Source organism: Micropterus salmoides, unplaced genomic scaffold, assembly GCF_014851395.1.
Source record: "Micropterus salmoides isolate LMB-PRFRI ecotype aquatic unplaced genomic scaffold, ASM1485139v1 Ms_hic_scaffold_2, whole genome shotgun sequence".
In the NCBI taxonomy this organism is placed as follows: domain Eukaryota; kingdom Metazoa; phylum Chordata; class Actinopteri; order Centrarchiformes; family Centrarchidae; genus Micropterus; species Micropterus salmoides.
The window spans coordinates 25,400,944-25,424,525 of NW_024041150.1; the positions used below are offsets into that span (position 1 = coordinate 25,400,944).

At 39.3% G+C, this 23,582-nt stretch overlaps 1 protein-coding gene across 1 annotated transcript; it reads right to left on the reverse strand.

Moving 5' to 3' along the window:
• Positions 1-14: 14 nt before the first annotated feature.
• Positions 15-21,997, reverse strand: slc7a7 (solute carrier family 7 member 7). The gene is made up of 11 exons (XM_038731565.1): positions 21,761-21,997; positions 21,027-21,073; positions 19,149-19,780; positions 6,353-6,478; positions 5,719-5,863; positions 4,098-4,221; positions 3,905-4,008; positions 3,715-3,811; positions 3,409-3,558; positions 2,554-2,737; positions 15-757 (listed from the first exon to the last, which is right to left on the reverse strand). The coding sequence occupies exons 3-11, from the start codon at positions 19,639-19,641 to the stop codon at positions 687-689; spliced, it is 1,494 nt and encodes a 497-aa protein (XP_038587493.1). The 5' UTR covers positions 19,642-19,780; positions 21,027-21,073; positions 21,761-21,997; the 3' UTR covers positions 15-686.
• Positions 21,998-23,582: the final 1,585 nt, after the last annotated feature.

Here is a 23,582-nt window from a genome sequence, read left to right on the forward strand (position 1 = left end):
GAGAAACGAGTCGATTTGTGTTGTCAACAAGTAATTTTATTATAAATACATGTTTGCAACTCAACTCTTTCACATTTAACAGTTTGCATGTTTGAGTCAGACGCTGCAGAAGTAATTTGTTAGTTTAGGTAAGAGTAGCCCTTCACTAGACCTCACAGCTGACAGTATAAAACTGTTCATCAACTTTGTCCACATTTGTAAATGTGGAAACATATTCTAGTCTCTTTTACCACTTGATTTTCTTTGTGCAAATAACATTAATAATAATAATACCAAGACTGTGTCTATGGTCAGCAGTGCATTCAGTTTTAAAGATGTTAACCATAATAATTTGCCACCTTTTAGTAAAATCAAAAAGTATTTTATAAATGTAATTTCCACCAAAATACTTGTCTAGACATATGAATTAAATAGTCTCTACTAATATGTACAGTTCTGTAATAGAAACAGGTGTTCTCTGAAATGTTCTCTCCGAAGGCTCAGACAGGGTGAAAGCTTGTCAAGAAGCACCCGGGCGCTGTCGTTCACACGTTCATTAACACTGTCACCGGGTGACGATTGACAGGTCAGAGAGCTGGGGTCCAGCTCAAGACTAAATGTCTGTCCATTGACGCCTCGCGGCAGCGAGCGTCAAGGACATGTTCAGGTTGAGCCTCTGTGTTTGTGCGGCGTCAGTCTCCAAACATCTACTCCATCTTGTCATCCATTTCAGTCAGGACAGAGTAGCACACCTTCTGAATCACCAAGCCGGATTTAGCTGAAAGAGGTGGAGGCAGGAGAAACGTTAGGGCAACCGTTATTGAGCTGTTATTAGCACAAATCCAGCTGTAAGTAAAAACCAACAGCTCACCGCTGGGGCACAACTAGGTGCTCTGCAGCTGTGATATCTGGTTGAAATAGGTGTACTCAAATCCACCTGAGTGAGCCATCTCTACTGGGCTGAGAAGAGTTCCCATGGTGCACTGCAGTTTTCAGAAGCAGACCTTTTCAGGTGGTTTCCTTCCAAAAGTTAGATCAGTCACCCCTTACCATGTGTCCTGTTTTGGGCTTTTTTAATTAGTTTTAGAGGGCTGACTAAACAAAATGATGTAAATTATTAGCACAGAAAAAGTCTTAAGACTGTTTAATAATATTTTACACATCAAGCAATCATTAAAAAATGTCCGTTAGTGGTAGTTTAAAAAAAAAACAACCCCACAATATTAACATTTTGATTATAATTTCTTGTTAGTTTGATAAATCTAATGTTATGTGACTGTTGATATCAGTATGATTTTTTTAGACTTTTGTTTTCAGTGAAAATACCCGCACCAATCAAAAGAGATATTGTGTACTTGTTAAAAAAGCTGTGTGAAGTCAGTTTGTGCCCAAAGTATCTAAGAAACGCAAAAAAACAGGTGTTTGTTTGTTTCCATATGGCACTATTAAAGCATTAAATACATGACTTCAAAATCCTTCATCCTGCCTGTCTTTAATTTAATTTAATGCAGTAAATGCTGAATTATATTAATGGATCCCTTTAAATGAGAGGTCTCAAACTACAGGCCCTGGAGCCAGATCCAGCCCGTGAGACAACATCCCCCCCTAATTATTTAATCTCCTACAAGGCTGTAAAATGTGAACATCACAGTGGGCTTTTTTAGTTTACATTTACCCATTAATCAAGCTGCACCTACCTGCGCTACTTGTCTACTCGACTGTGACCAACAGCAATCTCATTTAAAAGCTGGAACATGTCACCAAAATGTCTCTTTCTAACTGGAAGGTTCACCTGGAGCAAAGTTTCAAAAGAGGTGGACAATAGGTTTTATTACTTTCTGTGATGCTTCCTAACTCATTGACAAGCTGCTATTGAATACAGTGCAATCTCAAGCAGCATAACACTACTAAACAACAATTTATTGTTTAAATGTGTTCAAACTGCAACTTCAAGGTACTCAAGGCTTAAACTTGAGCAGCTTTTTACTTCACTTTTACTCCACTACATCTCAGAGGAAAATATTGTTTGTTTGAATGTGTATCTTTTTTTATATTCATTATATACTCTATTTAGATATATATTTAATTTGTGCCTGAGAGGGCGTCACTGTCCTTCACACTTGGCATACTTTTAAGTAGGCTCATGCGCAGAGGTAACGATAAGATGTTGACCTTGTTAGTGTTCCTGAGTAACACTGCCTGCTGTCTTTCTTCTGCCTTGTTGATACAATATTCTGTATGACGGAGGAGATACTGCATAAAGTTGAATGAATGTAATGTTACTTTAAGCTTTCAGTATCTATGTCCACGCATGTATGCTGGACCAAGATCTTCTCAGTTGACAGATTTGTGTTGCATTAAACTTCTATATTCAAGTAGGAACAACTTGAGGTTCATCAAGTTTACGGATCAGCTATGTGGTATAAGTACTTTAACTTAAGGATCTAAATACTTATTCTGCCACTGTCCAGGGACCCACAGGTATTTTGAGTTTGATGCCCCTGCTTTTAAAATCAAATAAAATGCTTTTAATGTATGAAAACAACGAGACAGACAATCCTGAGGCTCTCTTACCAATGAGGCTCCGTAGCCACAGTGGCCTCTTGTGGGTCGGAGTGTAGCAGCCGAGGAAGTAAACGGGCACTCCTGAGAGGGCGATGCCGATGCCGATCAGGGAGTTGATGGTGTCACTGTAGAGCGGCACCACCACCAGGAAGACAGTGAGGAGACAGAAAACGATGGGGTAGAATAGACTAAGCTGAGGGAGGAAGACAGAAAAAAGAGGTAATATTATGGTCAAATATATGAGAAAAAAAATTTAGTTTGTGAATAGGTAAACTTTATTTCTATAACATCCAGTTACAAGGCGCTTCACAGGTGCAAATAAACACCATGAAATACAACAACAATTTAAGGGCATAGTCAAACAAAACACAAATAACTATATAAAACCATTAGAGTAATACGTTTAAAAATGCTAGCCTTTAGGTGGCTTTTTAAAATATGTCAGAGACTCAGCTGATCTGCTGGTGTAACAAAGTACTAAGAAAGTAAATATATTTTTATTACAGTTATTTTTCAGTACATAAAGGCCTCAAGTGATGTCACTTCAGCGTAGGTTGGAGCTGAGGAGTACAAGTTTGAAAATGAAAGAAATCTGGGGGTGATGGGTTAGAAAGAAGTGACGTCAGGTGTGTGGCAGCTACATTAGCTGCCACACACCTGAATCTCTGACTAAAGTGTTGAGCATTGTGGGTAATGCAGGAACCAGGTTTGACAAAAAAAAGTGACTACATCTCTGGTTCTGCATTGATTTTGATCCTCCATCATGAGTCACTGTTACAGGAGTGCATTTCTAAATCAGAGGAGTATTGTGAGCAAGTTCACATTCTGCTGCAGCGACTTCACAAAAAGGCTCAGGTAAGTTACCTTTAGAGGTCTCTTTCTGTCCGGCTGCTTCCACCGCAGATACAGTTGCCCCAAAATGGACAGACCAACAAAGAACCAGTAGCTGAAGCTGTAGTAGTTGATCAGCCTGAAGACGTCTTCTACACACAGGTATATCAGAGCCATGATGCACTGCAGAGACACACAAGAGCCATCGTAAGTCAGACCGTGAAATGTGGGCAGGATTTTCCTAAAGATGCAACACTGGGATTAATAAAACAGACACCATGGCAGCTAAATGAAACCATTAGACAACGTTAAATAAAAGAGAGTGAGGTGCTGACTGACATTAAAGAGCAGGGCGGGGACGGGCGTGTAGCGGTGGACGTGGATCATGCACAGGTAGTCAGGCAGGTGCCCCTCTCTGGAGCCGACGAAAAACAGTCTTCAGGGATACAAAAATATGCAACAGAGTCATGTCGATGGACACATGTGACAATGAGAGATGAAATGACGGCAAAAAACACTCATCACTCACCTGGAGGAAGCCAGGATGGAGGCGTTGAGTCCTCCGAAGCAGGAAAGAGCCACAGCGAGGGGGATCGTCCAGTTCATTACACCAAACACCTGGTCTGCAAATGTCTGGAAAGAGAAGAGTAAATGGAGTAAAGCTGCACTTGACAAAAACAGAGCCAGAGCAGGGTGATGTATTGAGGATTATATGCACTTACCACAGCTACAGCATCACTGTCTAAGATTGCATTGATCGGGAGGACGGTGTAGTAAGCCACGTTGGTTAGAATGTAGATCACTGTTACTATGGGCATGGAGATGGCGATGGCCAGTGGCAGATTCCTGTAGTTCACACAAATAAACAGCAGAAGGAAGAAAAAGAGACGAGATATAGAGTGTTAAACAAGAAGTCAGGATTCCTCAGGAGGGTCAAGAGCAGATCAATCCGGTGGGTGGGAGGAGGACAGGGATAGTGATAAGGTGGGATTGTTTGTCACTTAATCTGCCTGCGAGCTCTGCTATATTTACTCAAGTACTGTACGAATTGATCGTTTGTACTTTAAACTTAAACAGGTGAAGTTTTAAATGCAGGACTTTGACTTGTAGTGGAGTATTTTCACAGTGTGTTATTGCTACTTTTCCTTAAGTAAAGGATCCGAGTACTTCCACCACCGCTTGTCTTCTTTCGATCACTTTTTGCTGCGTGAATCACAGCACAAGATTCAACACCCCCCACACATACTTTCAATGTGGTTTCCTAAAGAATCAACAACAAACTCTTCCAGGTGTTTTCTTCACTTTAATAGTCTCTGTACTGTACTCACCAGGCTGTTTCTTATCGACTGACACTTCAGGAAGTCAATACCACAAGTGTCACACTATAACTGGCAACCTGTATCCTGCAATGTTGTTGATGTAAAATGCTCTGAAAATAAAGCACATCCTTTGGCTTTATATGATCTCATGAGATTAACTGTAAAAAGTGCTTCACACAGATCTTGATCATGTTTGTAGCTCCCCTAATAGATTTTTTAAGTAACTGTTAATAATGACTACATGTTCACAAATGTAAAAATGTAAGAGCTAGTGTGTGTGTGCTATGCCAACACGTGGCAATGCTCAGAAGCTGGAGATGTCTATATCTACGTCAAGCGTCTCACTTGTATGAACACTTTCAGAAGCTAATATGAGGCTTCAGCTGCCTGAGTTAGTACAAAATTCCCGCTTAGTTTTCCCCCTGTCTTTCCTTGCTGAGCTGCGGTGGAGGGGCAGTAACTTTCGTACTACAAAAACGGTAACTTTGGTAGATGCTCACTAGATCTGGATGTATATTTTGTTCCATATTGTTTCATATTTCTCTTGTAGATTTTCCTATTTCATATTTACGTTTCTTTACTTCTGGAGTACTTGCTTAATTCTTATTATGTTTATTGTTGTGCACCAAAATATCAATGCAAATTCCTTGTATGTGAAAACCTACTTGGCATTAAACCTTGATTCTGATTCTGCTCTTGTGATGTCCAGTATGAACATGAGGAATGATTACAGCCAGCAAAACGTACTTCAATGTTCATATTGGCACCCGACTATCCGTTTTCCACTATTCAGGACTCTCAGCCAGGTATCAGTGAAGACAATTCAGATCCAAAATAAATGTTAAATTTTCTTGCCTGCATTATGTGGTGGTTAAATATTCCTAAACGCTCGTAGGGGCACAGCTGTTGCAGTATAAAACAGCAGGTGTACTAAGTATCAGCTCCTGTATTTTCTTAAAAAATTGGAACCAGAAAAGAAACAAACTACCCTCATCCCGTTCTCAAATCAACTTCATCCCCTTACCTCTCTGGGTTCTTGATCTCCTCTGTGACAAAGTTGAGGGTGTCCCATCCAGAGTAGGAGAACAGAGCTGAGTACAGAGCCAGAGCAATGTGTCCTGGATCCTGAGAGGATCCTTCAAACAGGCTCTCGAAGTTCTGTGTGTGACCTGGAAAACACCAAAAAACGATCATCAGTTTGTTTGTGAAGAATCATTTTCCTAATCTCCAAAATTTTAAGCAGCGATTTTCACCATAAGCTCATCAAGTGCTAGGTTGTTTCTGTAAACACACTGTTGGGTTGCTCATGCTGGGTTAAAGGGTTTGTAAGGACTTCATTTGCAGCTGAACAGCTGTGGGTTACTTTGACCCAACTGCTGATTCATTCATGTTCCCACTCGTCTGTTATCAAACTTTCTGGATCTGTCTCTTGTGGTCAGAGGTTCACACGGTGGGCAGGATTTTATAGTAGGTTAATATGAATACTTTTCTATATTTTGAATAAATTGTGGTAAAAGCATGATCTTAAGCTTATTTCACTGTAAAAATCCAAACCAAGCCAACAGCAGGTGTAAAAGTCTTATAATTTTTAACATCTAAACCTTTGCTTTGGTATTCTTATAGTGTTTACAATGAAAGAGAGGAGTTAGCTTTAGCACCTTGTCCGATCTTCACCAGGCCAGTGATGATGACAGCGATGAGAGCGATGACTTTGGCGTAGGTGAAAAAGTCCTGGACCCTGGTGCCCCACTTCACATAGGCACAGTTCACAAAGGTCAGCAAACCTAAGGGGAAGCAAACCAAAGCACACACTTAAATATGCATATATTATTCATACACACACACACACACGCGTACCTAATCAACAGTGCACCGTCGGTTTAAACTGTCAAGTGTCGAACTGTGTTTCTAGTTCTTTTGAAGTAAAATAAATATAATACAAAATTTACTTTTACCGTCTTTTAACATAATATTACTGCAAATGTGCTTTTTTTTTGCTTTTTAAAGAAAGTGCCAAGAGGGGACTTAGATCCTCAAACAATAGCTACCTATCCAAGAGGGGACCTCCATTGTTATGCAGTGGAAGTGTCTGTGCTCATTCTCACCTATTTACCTTCAAAGACTTTCTTTGTTTCTTTCAAAAATGGATCATTTAACTTTAATGTGAGCGATGTGTAAACATTTCACCGTGATCCAAACATTACATAAATAACCACTATCACTTTAATTGAAAATAAATTAAGTTTAAACTTTAATTCAGAAGTAACTTGGCTGAATGCATTGATATCAAGGACTACAGTATTACCAACAAAATTTACCTGATCTAGGTTTCAAATATATAAAATATCTTATTACACTAGTGCACTAATTTTCTCTTAGGGGAATTCATATTCTTCTGTGTGGGATGGTCATTTTTATGACCTGTGTGGAATGGTAATGTATGCATTTTAAAGAGTTACTTTGTATTTGCTCTTAATAACTGAATCTTAGACTGGTTTTGAATCACACATCCACTACACTCTGTTAAGGCTATTTGGATATCTTTAGAGCGTTCATTTTAAAGTCATTTATGTATATATTGAGGTCAGACAACAGATAATGAGTTATCCTTTTTCTAATAAGGATAATTTGACATTCAAACTATATGACATATATATGACAAAAAAAAGCAAAAACAATAATAAGTAAGCAGTCTGTTGACACATGATTTGATAATATGCTTTTGTAACAAAACTTAAAGGCTCAGCAATAGTAGATTTCCTAACTAGTATTAAGCTTCAGACTGTAAGATAAAGGGCTACCCAAATAAACTGATGAAGCATTAATGTCCTGATAAGTTTTCATCAGGAATGCATAGTATTTTCAGGTTTGCATTAAGCCTACAGGTCCACACTTCTATTAAATGACAGGAATCCACTGTTGGTTGCTACATAACGACACATGTCCCCTCTTAGATAGTATGGAGCAACAGTCACACTCCAACATCCAGCATCAATAATTATTCCGCATGATTTGTTATTATTTTTTGTAATTTTTTGTAATAAAGTCTCAGCTTTAATGGATGGCTTAAACATTTTCAATCTTGACACTGCATTAAAATGAAGGGCTGCCCACATGTTAGGGGAGTCATAAGTAAAACTTTACCAACTTAAACCTTCAAGAGCCTGAAGTTTGATCCTCCACCTGAAAAGCTGCTGTCCTTTGCTAAGAAATGTGTAACCCACATTACCCATGAGAAAAAGACTATTACCGATGACATGAAATCCAGAGGCAAAGTCGATCCCTTGTTGAAGTGTGGAATGTTGAAAATGCTGGTTTAGTTACAGATGAGCAAGCTTAGATGTATCTGTGTACTTTATGGACAGGCCCTAATATAAAGGGCTACCCAAATGAATTCATGAAGCATTAATGTCCTGATGAGTTTTCATCAGGAATGCATAATATTTGCTGGTTTGCATTAGGCCTACAGAAAAAAAGGTCCACACTTGTATGGCATTAAATGACAAGAATCCACTGTTGGTTGCTACATAACGACACATGTCCCCTCTTAGATAGTATGGAGCAACAGTCACACTCCAACATCATTAAATATTCCTCAAGCATGATAAATAAATTGAAATTAGGAAGTAAATGGTCAGCAGAAAGATTCTTAATTTTCATTTTTTATTATTTGCTAAAAACAGATTTATTATAAACTTTCACTAGCCCTTTGAAAGGACTTAGCCCCCAAATTTTCCAAATATGATATTGACCAATTATGACAATCACAGGATTTCAGTCAATTTTACAATGTACGTGTATCTTTAATCTATATCTAAAGGAATGCATTTTGTTTGTTGATTTGCATTACAAAAATGTCCACTGTTGGCTGGTACATGATGACACAAGTTCCCTCTTAGATAGCATGGATTGACACTCACACTCCAGCATGAATAAATAAAAAAAAGAGAAACTTCTGTAGTTACTTGGGGTTTGAAGAGACACTAAGTTTACAAGACTAGGCGAGACACAATATTGGGTTCAAGTGTGAAATGTTGAAAATGTTAAGTAGTGCAAGTTCAAAGGCCTAACAATCATCATCGGCCACAAGAAACCCTCCCCCACACTGCAGACAATCAGACACAGATTCTCACTGCAGACAATCAGACACACATTCACACCCCTCACCTGCTCCGGGTCACCTCTCAGAGACAGCACTCACACTTGCATTTGGGATTTTACCATTCCATTTACCATTTTACACTCTGGAATCTGTTATTATAGCATGGTTCAAAAATCTTAAGCTTCCCACAGTACATTTAAGGTGTTTCTTGATATTTTGTTTTTTTTATAGATGCAGATGCATTTAGAAAAAGCTGTTGTATGTATGTACAGTGGGTACGGAAAGTATTCAGACCCCTTTAAATTTTTCACTCTTTGTTTCATTGCAGCCATTTTCCAAAAATCAAAAAAGTTCATTTTATTTCTCAGTAATGTACACTCAGCACCCCATCTTGACAGAAAAAAACAGAAATGTAGAAATGTTTGCAAATTTATTAAAAAAGAAAAACTGAAATATCACATGGTCATAAGTATTCAGACCCTTTGCCGTGACACTCATATTTAACTCAGGTGCTGTCTGTTTCTTCTGATCATCCTTGAGATGGTTCTACACCTTCATTTGAGTCCAGCTGTGTTTGATTATACTGATTGGACTTGATTACGAAAGCCACACACCTGTCAAGCCAAGACTTTACAGCTCACAGTGCATGTCAGAGCAAATGAGAATCATGAGGTCAAAGGAACTGCCTGAAGAGCTCAGAGACAGAATTGTGGCAAGGCACAGATCTGGCCAAGGTTACAAAAAAATTTCTGCTGCACTTAAGGTTCCTAAGAGCACAGTGGCCTCCATAATCCTCAAATGGAAGACGTTTGGGACGACCAGAACCCTTCCTAGAGCTGGCCGTCCGGCCAAACTGAGCTATCGGGGGAGAAGAGCCTTGGTGAGAGAGGTAAAGAAGAACCCAAAGGTCACTGTGGCTGAGCTCCAGAGATGCAGTCGGGAGATGGTAGAAAGTTGTAGTAAGTCAACCATCACTGCAGCAATCCACCAGTCGGGGCTTTATGGCAGAGCGGCCCGACGGAAGCCTCTCCTCAGTGCAAGACACATGAAAGCCCGCATGGAGTTTGCTAAAAAACACCTGAAGGACTCCAAGATGGTGATAAATAAGATCCTCTGGTCTGATGAGACCAAGATAGAACTTTTTGGCCTTAATTCTAAGCGGTATGTGTGGAGAAAACCAGGCACTGCTCATCACCTGTCCAATACAGTCTCAACAGTGAAGCATGGTGGTGGCAGCATCATGCTGTGGGGGTGTTTTTCAGCTGCAGGGACAGGACGACTGGTTGCAATCGAGGGAAAGATGAATGCGGCCAAGTACAGGGATATCCTGGACGAAAACCTTTTCCAGAGTGCTCTGGACCTCAGACTGGGCCAAAGGTTTACCTTCCAACAAGACAATGAGCCTAAGCACACCGCTAAAATAACGAAGGAGTGGCTTCACAACAACTCCATGGCTGTTCTTGAATGGCCCAGCCAGAGCCCTGACTTAAACCCAATTGAGCATCTCTGGAGAGACCTGAAAATGGCTGTCCGCCAACGTTTACCATCCAACCTGACAGAACTGGAGAGGATCTGCAAGGAGGAATGGCAGAGGATACCCAAATCCAGATGTGAAAAACTTGTTGCATCTTTCCCAAAACGACTCATGGCTGTATTAGATCAAAAGGGCGCTTCTACTAAATACTGAGCAAAGGGTCTGAATACTTATGACCATGTGATATTTCAGTTTTTCTTTTTTAATAAATTTGCAAACATTTCTACATTTCTGTTTTTTTCTGTCAAGATGGGCTGCTGAGTGTACATTACTGAGAAATAAAATGAACTTTTTTGATTTTTGGAAAATGGCTGCAATGAAACAAAGAGTGAAAAATTTAAAGGGGTCTGAATACTTTCCGTACCCACTGTATGTGTTCTTAGCTACAGTATGCAGTACACCCCAGGAAGCAGTGTTTCAGGCCTGGTGTTAGTACCACAAAGTTTTACAGTTTTGATTACTGTCCAGTACTAGGCACATTTTACTATTACATATGTTATATATCTTTGTTAAATCTTGACATCCCCATGGCATAGTATGGTGAACATATAATTTTGGAAACTCAGCACCATTTCTTTCTAGCCACACACCTGTGAAGCACATTCATTTGTTGAATAAAAGGTCAGAATTTAACAGACTCATAGTTTTTAATAAAAATATATTGTTAGTGTTTAGAATAGTTAAGTGAAATGTTAACGACGATACATTTGATAATTGTTTATTTCTTAACTAATTTGTTTGTGAAGTCATCCAGGTCATGGTTATCCAAGAAAGGTTGAAATCAATGGCAACTGGACTGGCTAAGGTTTCTTGAAGACGTTTCACTTCTCATCTAAGAGGCTTCTTCAGCTGTGGCTGGATGGTAGTTGTTCAATCAGAACTAAATAAGCCTCTCAGATGAGAAGCAAAATCCCTTCAAGAAACCTTAACCAGTGCTGTTGCCCTTGATTTTCACTTTCCTTGGTTAACTGTAATTTATTTTATTAATACATATAGATTTAATTTCATGTGAAAAGAATATTTACAATAATCCCATTTCATTAACTTTATAGCAATATAAAGTACTTGTGTTGATTGAGCACAAACAGTCTGTGTTCGTCTGTGTTGCTTGAATGTGAATAATCTGGGTTGCTTGAACGCGAATAATCTGGGTTGCTTGAACACAACTGTGTAAGTGGCTACCAAAGCAAAAAAATTGTGTGCAACCAATGTCCACTATTCAATTGAGTAAATCCAATGAATTATTTTTTTCAGTGTAGGTAACTCCACCACTACATTTAATGTACGTAATTGAAGTAAGTTTAAATTCTATCAGAAGAGAGTGACCTAAGTTGTCCAGATTCATATTTGGACATTAATAAGATGCTTGTGGTCACCTTGAATTTGAATGACTATACATGCCTGGTTGACATTCATTGTAAGCCTTACATATTAAATGATTATCATTTCAATTCTTTGTCTTTGAGTGACTTTAAGCGATGTTGATGATGTGTCAGACCAATCAGAGAGACCATCAGTCTTCCTCCTTTTGAGATAGATTTCAATCCAAATACACTATATGGACAAAGGTACTACCCCTGTCCTAATAAATTTGGTAGGGGCTGTATTTTCATTCGTTGTTAATGGAAATATTGCCTATGGATTTAGAATGGGATGTCATAAAAGTAATGCGTAGGTGTTGCTGTATTTTTGTCCATGCTAGTTATTTATCCCCAATTTTTTGTGGTGTACTAAATCACACATACGTATGGTTATTATTCCAATTCTTAGTAGATGTTTTCTGATGTAAAACATCTTATTTAGCGACTTTTTGTGAGTAGCTTGTAACGTAGGGTACAATTTTCAATAAAAGTGGAGTTTTGTACATCCGCTCTTTACAGTTTCAAAATATCTCCCACAAGACTCCAGAGAAGTTGCATTACCAAAGGCCAAGTCACCCACTGCCATCATACATAGTGTACAGATTTTTGATGTGTATTATATAAATGTAGATACAAATTCAAACCCTTAGGGTGACAATGCATATGATCCTCATCGAGTGTTAGAATTGCTGAGATAGTGTTGGTCGTTTATGGAATTTGATGACAGATAATTCAATTATTCAGTTTTTTAATCTATTTATCAGGTTTTGGGAAAAATCACCACCACAAACACTGAGCCATGAGAATTCTTGCAGGAATATATTTGAAGACACATCACTGACTCCATAGAAGGGGCCCGGTTCTGAGAGTACTCAGATGCCTTGTTATGGTACCAAAGAAGTCCTCAACGATTATAGAACAGTGGCATTAAAGTACTGTAAAACAAATGTCTGGTTTTGATAACAAACCGATTCTCTATTCCCTCAACAGCCCAGGACATCCACATCCAGCATCTCCACCACCAAGATCGTCTGAGACCAGCCACCCGGACAGCTGCTGCAAGAATCGGTTTGCATCCTCATGCCTTGATGGCATTTTAAATGCATAGAGATACCGTGACGAGATCCAGAGGCCAACTGTTGTGCCATTCGTCCACGACCAATTCCTGGCAGCTGAAAACATCCCATTTCTTGCATGGCCAGCATACTCACTGGACATGTCACCCATTCAGTATGTTTAGGATGCTCTGGATCGGCATATACGACAGCGTGTTCCAGGTCCTGCTAATATCCAGCAACTTTGCACAGCCATTGAAGAGTGGACCAACATTCCACAGGCTACAATCAACAACCTGATCAACTCTATACAAAGGAGATGTGTTGCACTGCGTGACGCAAATGGTGGTCACACCAGATACTGACTGGTTTCCAGACACCCCAGACACCCCCAATACAGGGATTACACATTACACATTTTTGAGCGGCCTTTTATTGCGGCCAGCCTAAGGCACACCTGTGCAATACCCATGCTGTCTGATCAGCATCTTGATATGCCACACCTGGGAGGTGGATGGATTATCTCAACAAAGGAGACGTGCTCACTAACACAGATTTTGAAAGTTTTGTGAACACTATTTGTGAGAAATTGGCCTTTTGTGTACATAGAGAAAGTCTTAGATCTTTGAGTTCCGCTCACGATGAATGGGGTCAAAAACAAAAGTGTTGCGTTTATAATTTTGTTCAGTGTAAGAACACAGAAGAGGGGGGGGGCACATGAGGAACTTTCAGTTTAGGAGTTTGTGTGTGTCTTAGCTTAAAAGCACATTCAATAAAGTTTGCTTTTATATAGTTCTGTATATTTTGTGCTGTTATGTCTATTTGAGGTTGAACAACTTGTGTTATGAATAGCCATCCAACGTTGTGATGGTTCTGAGATGAGCTATAGGTAACTCTTCACTATTTCAATGGCTATTAAAAGCACTAACACACATTTAAACTGTACACGCTAAAGAAACATTTAAGTTGACAATACTTAGATGTAAAAACATATAAAGACAAATACCTGCTAAATATCAGTGTGAATTTAATGCAGCACTGGTTGTGTGTTCTCCACTTGATGCAAACTCTCAGTTCCATTGTTACGATGCTGCACCATTTGACAGCCCTCAAATATGCTTCTCTATTCGCAAACAAATGTTTAATCCCACATTTCAAAAAGCTACAATGACAACATTGCTGGTGACACTTTTCTAAAAAACAACACTACATCTTATATATTTGGTTTAGATTATAATTTTCTCTTAAGAATTGTTCATTTTGCTTTTTCAACATTTCACACTTTAGTTTCGACATAATATGATTTCAACTGTGCAAAAGTAGCTAACTAGCTTTATAATACTTGATCACCAAGGGAAGGAGTTTGCCTCTGGATTTCATGTCCTCTGTAATAGTCTTTTTCTAAGGGGTAATGTGGGTTACACACTTCTTAGCAATGGACAGCACGTTCTCAGTTGCAGGATTAAACTCTTCAAGGTTTCAGTTATAGTTTTATGTTATAATTACTTAACTAAATAATTTTTAGTCAAATAGGCAGGATGTTGCAGTCAACTTTTGGCGGCGCTGCAAAACGTCACCATGATGTCTCATCAGTAGCTTTTCTCTGGCTGCACAAAGTTGGAACCACCTATTGCCTGATCATTGTTCTAAGCTTACAGTAAGCTCACACAGTCTACCAGAGGTAGATTGTGTCTGACTTGACAATGCTGTTTTTATACTCCGCCCCTGCAGTTGCCTGCAGCTCATGTTGGACTATCAAGTCGGTGAAAGTAAGCCACAGTCATCTCGAACACACCTACTGACTATCAGTTATGCACAGCGTGCTAACTTTGACAGCTGTATTCTAAAATTTACAGAACTATCCTTATTAGATAGGCTCCTTACATGCTTGCTGATAACTTTTTTGAAGGTGGCTCTCTGACATTGACAGCGTTGTGTTGGATAGATTTGTGCAGCGGTGTTTATGAAACTAATTATTCAATTGACAGACAGGTCCGTTGTCAATGTGGTTTGCGAGCAACAACTTCCTAAATATAGATTTAGGACATATACAAACACTTGTCATGTACCATTTCAAAGGTATGTATGATAATAAATGTATGATAAGTTCTAGTTCAAAAAAGTAGGATAATAAATAGTATTAAATCCATTAATTAAAAATGAAGAGATCTTGCAGCTGACCTTTTTATACATTTTGTTTTTACTTTCACTTTTTTGTGCTTTTAAAATACTCATTCTGCTGCCTACTGGGTAGTCTATCATTTTAGTAGTCTGAAGCTTGAAACAATTTAGGAATTTCACTAAAACTCAGCCTTTGTATTTTGTTGCAAAAAACTTAAATAAAAACAGGCTTTATATTTTCTTAAAATAACAGATTATACCAAATAGAGTTTAAGTTTATTTCTTCTCATAAGTATGATTAATTTTGCTTATTTATTAATTTCTTTTCTTGGAGTGTGAATATCACCCCATGCTATCTGAGAGAGAACTTACTCAGTATGTACCAGTGAATAGTGGACTCCTATTGTTCCACACAGTACAAGTGTGGTCCCTTTTTCTGCAATGCAAATCAATAAATAAAATGCATTTCTGTAAGTGTAGACTAAGCACATAGATATGATGACAAAATGTATTGACATTCCGTGGTTGTGAAAACTGGTCAGTTTAGTATTTTAGGACTGAACAAGTTTAAAGCTATAGTTAAAGTCTGATGTGAAATACTTTTTAATAATTAATTTAAACCAAATATAAAGTATCTTACCTCTAATCATTTAATTTATAATTCTACCCTGGTTGTTTTTCTATTTTTGGAATCTAAAATTCTTTTTACTCTCCTGCTCTCTGTGTAGCCCTTTATTTTAATACAATGTTGATCTTAAAACACAAGACATCCACTAAAACTCAGCCTTTATATATTTTTTTTCAAAAAACTGTATAAAAAATAAAGAGACTAGTTAGTTTATTGTCTCAAAAGTATGATTAAATTTGTTTATTTATTATTTTCACACAAGTTGGAGTGTGTTTATCGCTCCATGCTATCTAAGAGAGAACTTGTGTCATCATGTACCAGTGAACAGTGGACTCCTGTCGTTCCACACAGTACAAGTGTGGTCCCTTTGTCTGTAATGCAAATCAATAAATAAAATGCATTTCTGTAAGTGAAGACTAAGAACATAAATATGATGACATTCAGTGGTTGTGAAAACTGGTCAGTTTAGTATTTTAGGACTGAATAAGTTTATAGCTGTAGTCAAAGTCTGATGTCAAATACTTTTTAACAATTAATTAAAACCAAATAGAAAGTATCTTACCTCTAATCATTTAGTTTATAATTCTACCCTGGTTGTTTTTCTATTTTTGTTTCTTTTGAATCTAAAATTCTTTTTACTCTCCTGCTCTCTGTGTAGCCCTTTATTTTAATACATGTTGATCTTAAAACACAAGACATCCACTAAAACTCAGCCTGTATATTTTGTTAGAAAAAATTAAGAAATCGTGTTTCAAGAGACAGCTTTCTTTACTGAGTAGCTTGTATAATAGCCCCTCTACAGTCTGAAAGACTCCCTGGGGCTACAAGCCATTCACTCTATAGGGGAGTGTTAAGAACGACGTGTGTGAATGAGTCGTTAAAATCTATGCTTTATCCACTAGAGGCACTGCTGAGAATGGACTTAAACACTCACACACCTTCAGGTCCCCTCTTGACAATAGTTTAAAAAAATTACCAGAGGGTTTTAGACATGATTTTAGCATGATTTAAAGCATGTCCAACAGGGGACCTAAAAAATGTCCCCTGTTCACTTTTTAGTCCCATCTTAGTGTGTGTGTAACGACGTCGAGGTCCACTGTTGGATAGGTTGGTAAGTGCACACACACACACAGAGAAACATATCCTTTCACTGTCTCAGTGGGGGACATTTACTCTGTAAACTGAATGTGTTTCCATGTGGGAGTATGGCTGATTTAAGGAAACACTGCTGCTGACTCAAGCAGACTGTCCTGTTGTTTATCAGACGAGGAAACAGCTGAGTGCAGCACACACACAAGTGCACACAGGTACAGCCATGGAAGTCAGACATATTTGTATTGTGAAACCACCACTGATCTGATGACTTTGTGTATTTTTACTCAAGGTTGGTGATTTGTGGCCCACAGGCCCAATAACTGATAGTACAGGTGGTCTTAACTGCTACCCTGATCGCCTTCCTTCACTTTGAGCAGCATTGATGTTCCTGGAAAACATGTTTACATATGTCTCTCTGTGACTTCTTTCTCTCCCTGTCCTCTTTATCAGCACATGCTTACTCCAAGTATCTAAACATGGAAATAGCAGGACACAATGTCTCATTTTAAGCCACCCAGTTGTTAAGGAGCAGCAGTGAGTCTCACATAAATTACACTGTAATTTGTTTCTCTAATGTCTTCCTCTTGACCCTACAAGTCTTGTAAGCACTGAATTAACAAATTCATGTATTCAGCTACAATAGCGTAGAGGGTCAGAACATAAAAAGCGCTCCCGCTCACAGACCACACTTATCTCTCCACATTGACCTCCACATCCCCCAAGGCGTTTAAGAAATAGACCAAAACAGGATTACATCACTGCCCTCTCCTTCACGTTGGCCACCAAAGCACCTTCAGCTGCAGTGAGGGGATGAATCATAACACTATCATCTTCCAGCATATTGACAGCTAGAGGATCATAACAAGTGAGAGGCCCCAGTCAAAACACAACAAGACACAACGTCCTGGACGAAGGCGACCAGCGATGAGCGGTGCCACACAAAAGTAGAGGCCTGGTGTGTTGACAGTGAAAGGATAGAAGGGTGGGAGGTGTGAGATCGAGTTTAGGACACCGGCTGACTGGCAGTCGGGCAAAATTTGGTCCAGATGTGAAGTGAAATGGAGATCTTCAAAAACTCAGTTCACTCAGTGAACTCATATGAAGCGGGGAAGCTCCGACATCCAGGACTGAGCAGGTGTTTTATTACTGCTGATGGATCGAAATGTATAAATTGTTTAATACTTTCAGTAAAATTTAAAGGTTTTATTTCTGTTACATGACTCAGAGACCCGCGAAGCAAAACTTTCTCTTCATAGATCAACACTGGACGTCATTTGTGTGAGATTTGCAAGTAAATCTGCTTATCTCATACATTTGAGATCACTGAACTCATTGCGGTCCTTTGCAGTACCTACGGTACATGAGGAGGAAGAGGTACATTTTGTCAATGAACAATATTATGTGATTCTGAATTATTTATGATTAAGCGGTGTGGGCGTGCTCAAAGGTCTGGACAGGCAAAACTTTTAAGATAGTAAGTCAAAGATTTGACTTTTACACGGTTTTAACTTAATAAGTTTGACTTAAGTTACATTTTTAAAATAGGTTTTATCTATTTTTTTTTCTGGCATAACTGGGCTTCCGTAGAAATTGGACCAACTAATGTTAAACCTAGTTTCAAGACAATTTCTGCCTAGAACTAAAAAAATAGGACATAAAAAATAACTTTGAACAATAAAAGTATGACCAAAAGCTTATCCTAAACCAAAATGGACCACAAAATCAAGTCATCATTTCCAAGCAGGAGAGGCAAAGTTTACCAGTCTCAGGCTCCAAGAGAGTAAAAGGAAGTGTGTTTAATTTAGTTTTCAGCTCCACTCATGTGCGCTGTCAGTCACCTATTAGTCTCTCAGGCCAGAGTCTCACTGCCGTAAAGGACTTTATCTCACAGCTATCAGCACCCTCCTGTGAGCGCTGCTTATGCATGCCTTTCAGGTGCGTGGGTGGATGAATGAGTACTATTTATTGCAAACGAGCAAACTATTCTTTATCTTGAATTTCAGGGCTCTACTATAAAATACTACCTTAACGAGCTCTCTGTCCGTCGTCGGCTTCTTGAGTCATTGTCTGGTTGCCCGAGTGTTGGTATTTCTGTGCCTCTAAAGTTTGCTGGGTTGCCTAGGTAAGCGGGTTTTTTTGTGTGAATTTCTTGCCAAGACCTTGTTAGTTTGATTAATTCAGTTTGTCAGCTTTGCTCTGTGCCATTGTGTTGTAGTTATCTCAGTAATCTGGGCCACATCCACACACACAGTATCTACCTCTACATTTATCAAGAGATTCTTCCTACAAAAAAAAAAAAGTTGTGACTTAAGTCATAAATGTGCAAGGATTTCCTACTCAGCACAGATTGAGTAAAAAGGTTTTTCCCTTGATTTACTTTTTTAGGTGTCGCTCAGTTCCTCTTTCATCTGATGTCAGTGAGTCTTTCTGCTGCAGACCTGCTGACGGCAGCAGTCATGTCACCATTTTTCACTTCTCTAGTCTCTCTCACGTGCTCTCTCTGTCTCACACACACACGCACACACACACAGTGACACACACTCCAGATGTGTACTTACATATACAAGCAGCAGCCAGCAGCCTGTTGGCCAGGTATGGAGCTACACAGGTGGGGAAGACTGGCTGCACCATGTAGTTGGAGAACGTGATGGCTATGATGGCTTGGCTGGTCGGCTCGATGATCAGCAGCGACGTCCACAGGCGAATGAAGGCCATGAAACCCCCGAAGGCCTCCAGGATGTAGGCGTAAGAGGCCCCCGACTTGGTGATGGTGGTCCCCAGCTCGGCGTAGCACAGGGCTCCGAAGACGGAGAAGATCCCGCCGACGGTCCATACCACCAGAGAGAGGCCGTATGAGGCGCTGTGGATGAGGACACCCTTGGGTGAGACGAAGATCCCCGAGCCGATCATGTTCCCCACGATCAGGCAGACCCCGTTCAGGAGGGAGATCTCCTTCTTCAGCTTCATGGACTCCTCCGAGCTTTCCGGTTTCACAGATGGGGGGCCGCCATTGGGCACCTCTTGTGCTGGGGTGGGAATGTTGGATGCCATTGTTCGTGTATGGGTGGTTTATTTTTAAATTAGGAAAGTGGAAAACTGTTTTTCAGTCACAAATGGGACGTTTTTCACCTTGATGTGAGACCGAAGACTTAAACTCTCCCCCCAGTTATCGGTGATCATTTCCTGCCATCTGTGGAGGCAACACACAAGGTCACGTCAGTGATACTGTTACTGCTGAGAGTGACTTATCATAGCATGCGTACAGCAAATACTTGTGTTGTTTCAATCCTGCCGAAATCTAGTCAAACAAAAACATATTGACGTGCCACAGGCTCTAATGTGGGGACAAACATGACAAAAAATCTGTATACACGCTGTTGGATTTGAGAGCAGTTTTGTGGATTTGACAGCCATTAGGCCGCACAGGGAATGGCCTTTTAAGGTTGAGTGTATTGACAGAGAGAGGGAGAGGAGCAAACATGCCACATGCCTGAAAACGCCGGCTCTTCATTAGTAACCATACGTCTATAGCTGAGGAAGAATTACAGACTGAGACACACACATTTGGACTCCTAGCTGCCCACCCATTCACCCATCCACCTACACACACACGCGCGCCGAGTTTGAGAGTGAGACAGTCAGCACAGTTGCCGGTCACATGTTTTCCAAAGTTCATTATCTCAGCATGTATGGAGTTTGATAATGAGAGGGACACATGCTAGGCAGCATGTTCATTAACCTTTGTGCATGACTGCCTTCAATACATTAATGTCACTCTGCGTTAATAGGCACACACAATCTTACAGATTAACTGCATGAAAATGAATGAACTCTTAAATGGAGCGTTGAATGAAAAGCAGTCTACATCAAGACCAAGACTGCAGTGGTTTTACATTTGGATTTTCAAGAAAGATGAGCAGTGTGATGCATTGAAACGTGTTTTCATTTAAAAAACACACATTTTGGGGTGATTTAAGGGTGACAAGACGTCCAAGCACACGGGAAATGTTGGGATGAAAAGTGACCTTTTTGCTTTAACTGTTGTTTCCAGGTGATTTTAAAGCTGTACGTTTCACTACCTTCTAGTTGTTTTGTAAAACTAACAACTTTTCAACCCAGCTGTCTGAATCCAGGAGACTTTTCACCTTCAAATCACCACAAATGTCTTAAGGGCTGTTAAAGCATTTATTGCTGAGCAGATAGGAAGAACAGTCATGTCAAAATTGATCTCAAGATAGTGAACAGGAGACAATAGAAAAGTAATTCAGTGGGAGAGACATAGAAGAGCGTCAGGCAGAGAAAAGTCAGATTAAGTGAGATTACCTGAGATCAGTATTCACAAGGACATGCCGTTAGATTTGAGAATGATGATCAGAGACAAATCTGACATGTAGCTTGTGAGGAGAAGGTAAGAAGTGAATGAAATGTTCAGATACCTGGAGGCAGCAGCAGATCAGCAGCGTGTGAGTTCCTGGAGGACTGACTGCGAAGGAGAAAGACAGTAGATTGAGAGTCCCCGCGTGTGATCAAACAGAAAAGAGAGTTCAAGGTCCAGAAGCTGCTGATAAGAATCCCTTCATGAGTTACTCAAGGTTACATCCTGGATCAAGAAAATCCTCTCAACTTGAGTGTACTGTTACAGTGATTCAGACTAACATTTTTATCACCATGAGGATTCACTTTCTCCCATGGGAGTTTGAATTATATCAGATAGCCTAGATGACAGGGGAGCAATCATCTGGTTGCAAGATGAAAACAGGACATTTTGATTTGTTCCTTTTCAAATGACACTAAGACTAAAAAAGCCTCTCACATTGCTAGTTTCATGGAGCACTCACTTGATTTGATTTCAAGGAGTCAGTTTTACTTACAGAGCTGACAGACTGTTGAATGTCATTACAGGTTAATGGTGATAAATATCTTGGTGTAGGGCTTGTGTAATATATTGGTGTGTATAGATCTGTGTGTTACTGTATGTAGTTTGATTGTACATGGTTGCTGTTACATCAACTGTGATCTCGCGGATGTCCAGGACAAATCTCTCCAAAGGGGGATAATAAAGGCTAATCTAATCTAATCTTGTATGCCTGGTTCACCTGCGTGAATTATCAGCGGGGGAAAAACTTGTTGGGCAGATGCAATAAAGTACAAGCAGCTGTTGTGGACTCACCTTCTCCAAACGCGTTCCAGCTCCGTCTCTGTCTCCTCCTGGGTTTCCAAAATGACCCAATGAATGTGTAATTTCAAATTATCTTCACCTCTTCTCGCCAGCTCGCCCTCTCAGCTCTTTCTCTATGTTACAGGCAATATGAAAGCTCTTCGTGCTTCTTCCCCCGCTGTGGTTTCCTCTTGTTTTGACTTTGCTCAGCTGATGTGCTGGTGGCTTTTAAACTTGTGGTTTCTCACACTTTACTACCAAGGAAACTAGACAGACGAGGGGAGGGATTACCTTGCATTGTGTCTCCTGAGTGATCGTCGCTGTGAAATTAGTGTTTTAATTAAATTATCGCGCTCATCAAACAAGTGTTATCGATCATCATCGGCACAGAAACTTAACTATTAGCCTACTGATAGTCCTTTGACAAATGCTACAGTGTGAGTAACAGCAAGGGTATTAGTAGGCTAGCCTATATGGTTATTATTATATTATCAATTGCATTATATTATTACATAGGCTATTGAAACATGGGATGAGTTGTAAACTCACTGTTAGCTACCAAGTCCATGCAGTGATTCTTAAAAAGGTCTAAATATGCAACAAAAGAATCAAATCTCTTCTTCTGGAAGTTGTGGAAAAGAAAACTCCTCATTAGAAAGCCCCAAGTCCTCAATTTACTCTTTCTTGCAATAGTTAAATCTGTCTTATACCCTATGAAAACGTTTCTAAAGTAACCGTATTTTAATAAGCTACAAGGCTTGGCCTACTAATGGTACAAATAAGCACATATTAATAAAAAACAAACGATGGAAGGGGATTATGCAGACAAAATATTGAGCATGAGCTGTCTGATGGTCTTACTTGATTGATGGAGGACTAAACTTTGGAGCATGGCTCCCTCTTGTGGATTTAAAAAATACTGACGTAGGAGGGCACAGTGTCTCTCAGGTGGAGTTCATTCTGATTTCAGGAGGCTGCGAAATCACACAGGGTAATGCAACATCTCCACAAAGTGCTTTAATTGGATTCAACATCTATTTTTAGTTTAGTCTAGTTTTATTTACTCTAGAAGTCTCACTGCTCTGCAGTGAGGTCGAGCTCTATTTTACAAGAGAGACCTAAGAACAAACTATATTAAGACATCACAGCAAGAGTCCCACACAGAGCTGTCATCGCACCCACAGATACACTAATTAAAACAACAAAAAAACATCATTATTAAGAAGAAGAAATCTCTCAAAGGAATGCTACTCTTTGTTGAGATACGTGTGTGTCCTTTAAACAGTCATGAAAAGAGAGTTTAGAAATCACACAAAGGAACCATTTCTCAAAAAGATGTGTAAATTACTGAAAGTCTGACACTTGTACCGTGTGTAAAATAATACCTATATTTTGTCCACAAAAGCCACTCTCTCCGATTGTTTTGTCTCAACAGCAGACTCGGTACAATTTTGTGAGTTATTAAAATGAAATATGTTATAAAAGCACCCCCTGAAACAACATATCAATTATCAGTAACACTTTAGGTCCCCCTATTTAGCATTTTTAAGCAGAATAAAAACATTTAATGAACTGTTTATAACAATAAGGCTAACTATTAGGATAGTGTATTGTGTAAGTGTTTATTAATGCACAGTATTAGTCAACAATAATAACTTCACATATGATATATAATTATATAATTACACCTGTGTTTCACTATTCACTTGTGATTTTTTATTCGTGTAAACTGTTTATACATCGGTCTCCACTTATGGGACAGAATTATAGTTTTTGACAAATACATTAAGAAACACTTACAGTATATCAGCTTACAAAAACATTATAATGTGCT

Excerpts from the sequence above, each read along its gene's own strand:
- slc7a7 (XM_038731565.1), bottom strand. The coding sequence starts at position 19,641 with ATGGCATCCAACATTCCCACCCCAGCACAAGAGGTGCCCAATGGCGGC. Across the intron at positions 3,559-3,714 it reads TCCCCGCCCTGCTCTTTAAT|TGCATCATGGCTCTGATATA; the intron begins GTCAGTCAGCAC and ends GTGTCTCTGCAG. Across the intron at positions 2,738-3,408 it reads ACAGAAAGAGACCTCTAAAG|CTTAGTCTATTCTACCCCAT; the intron begins GTAACTTACCTG and ends TTCCTCCCTCAG.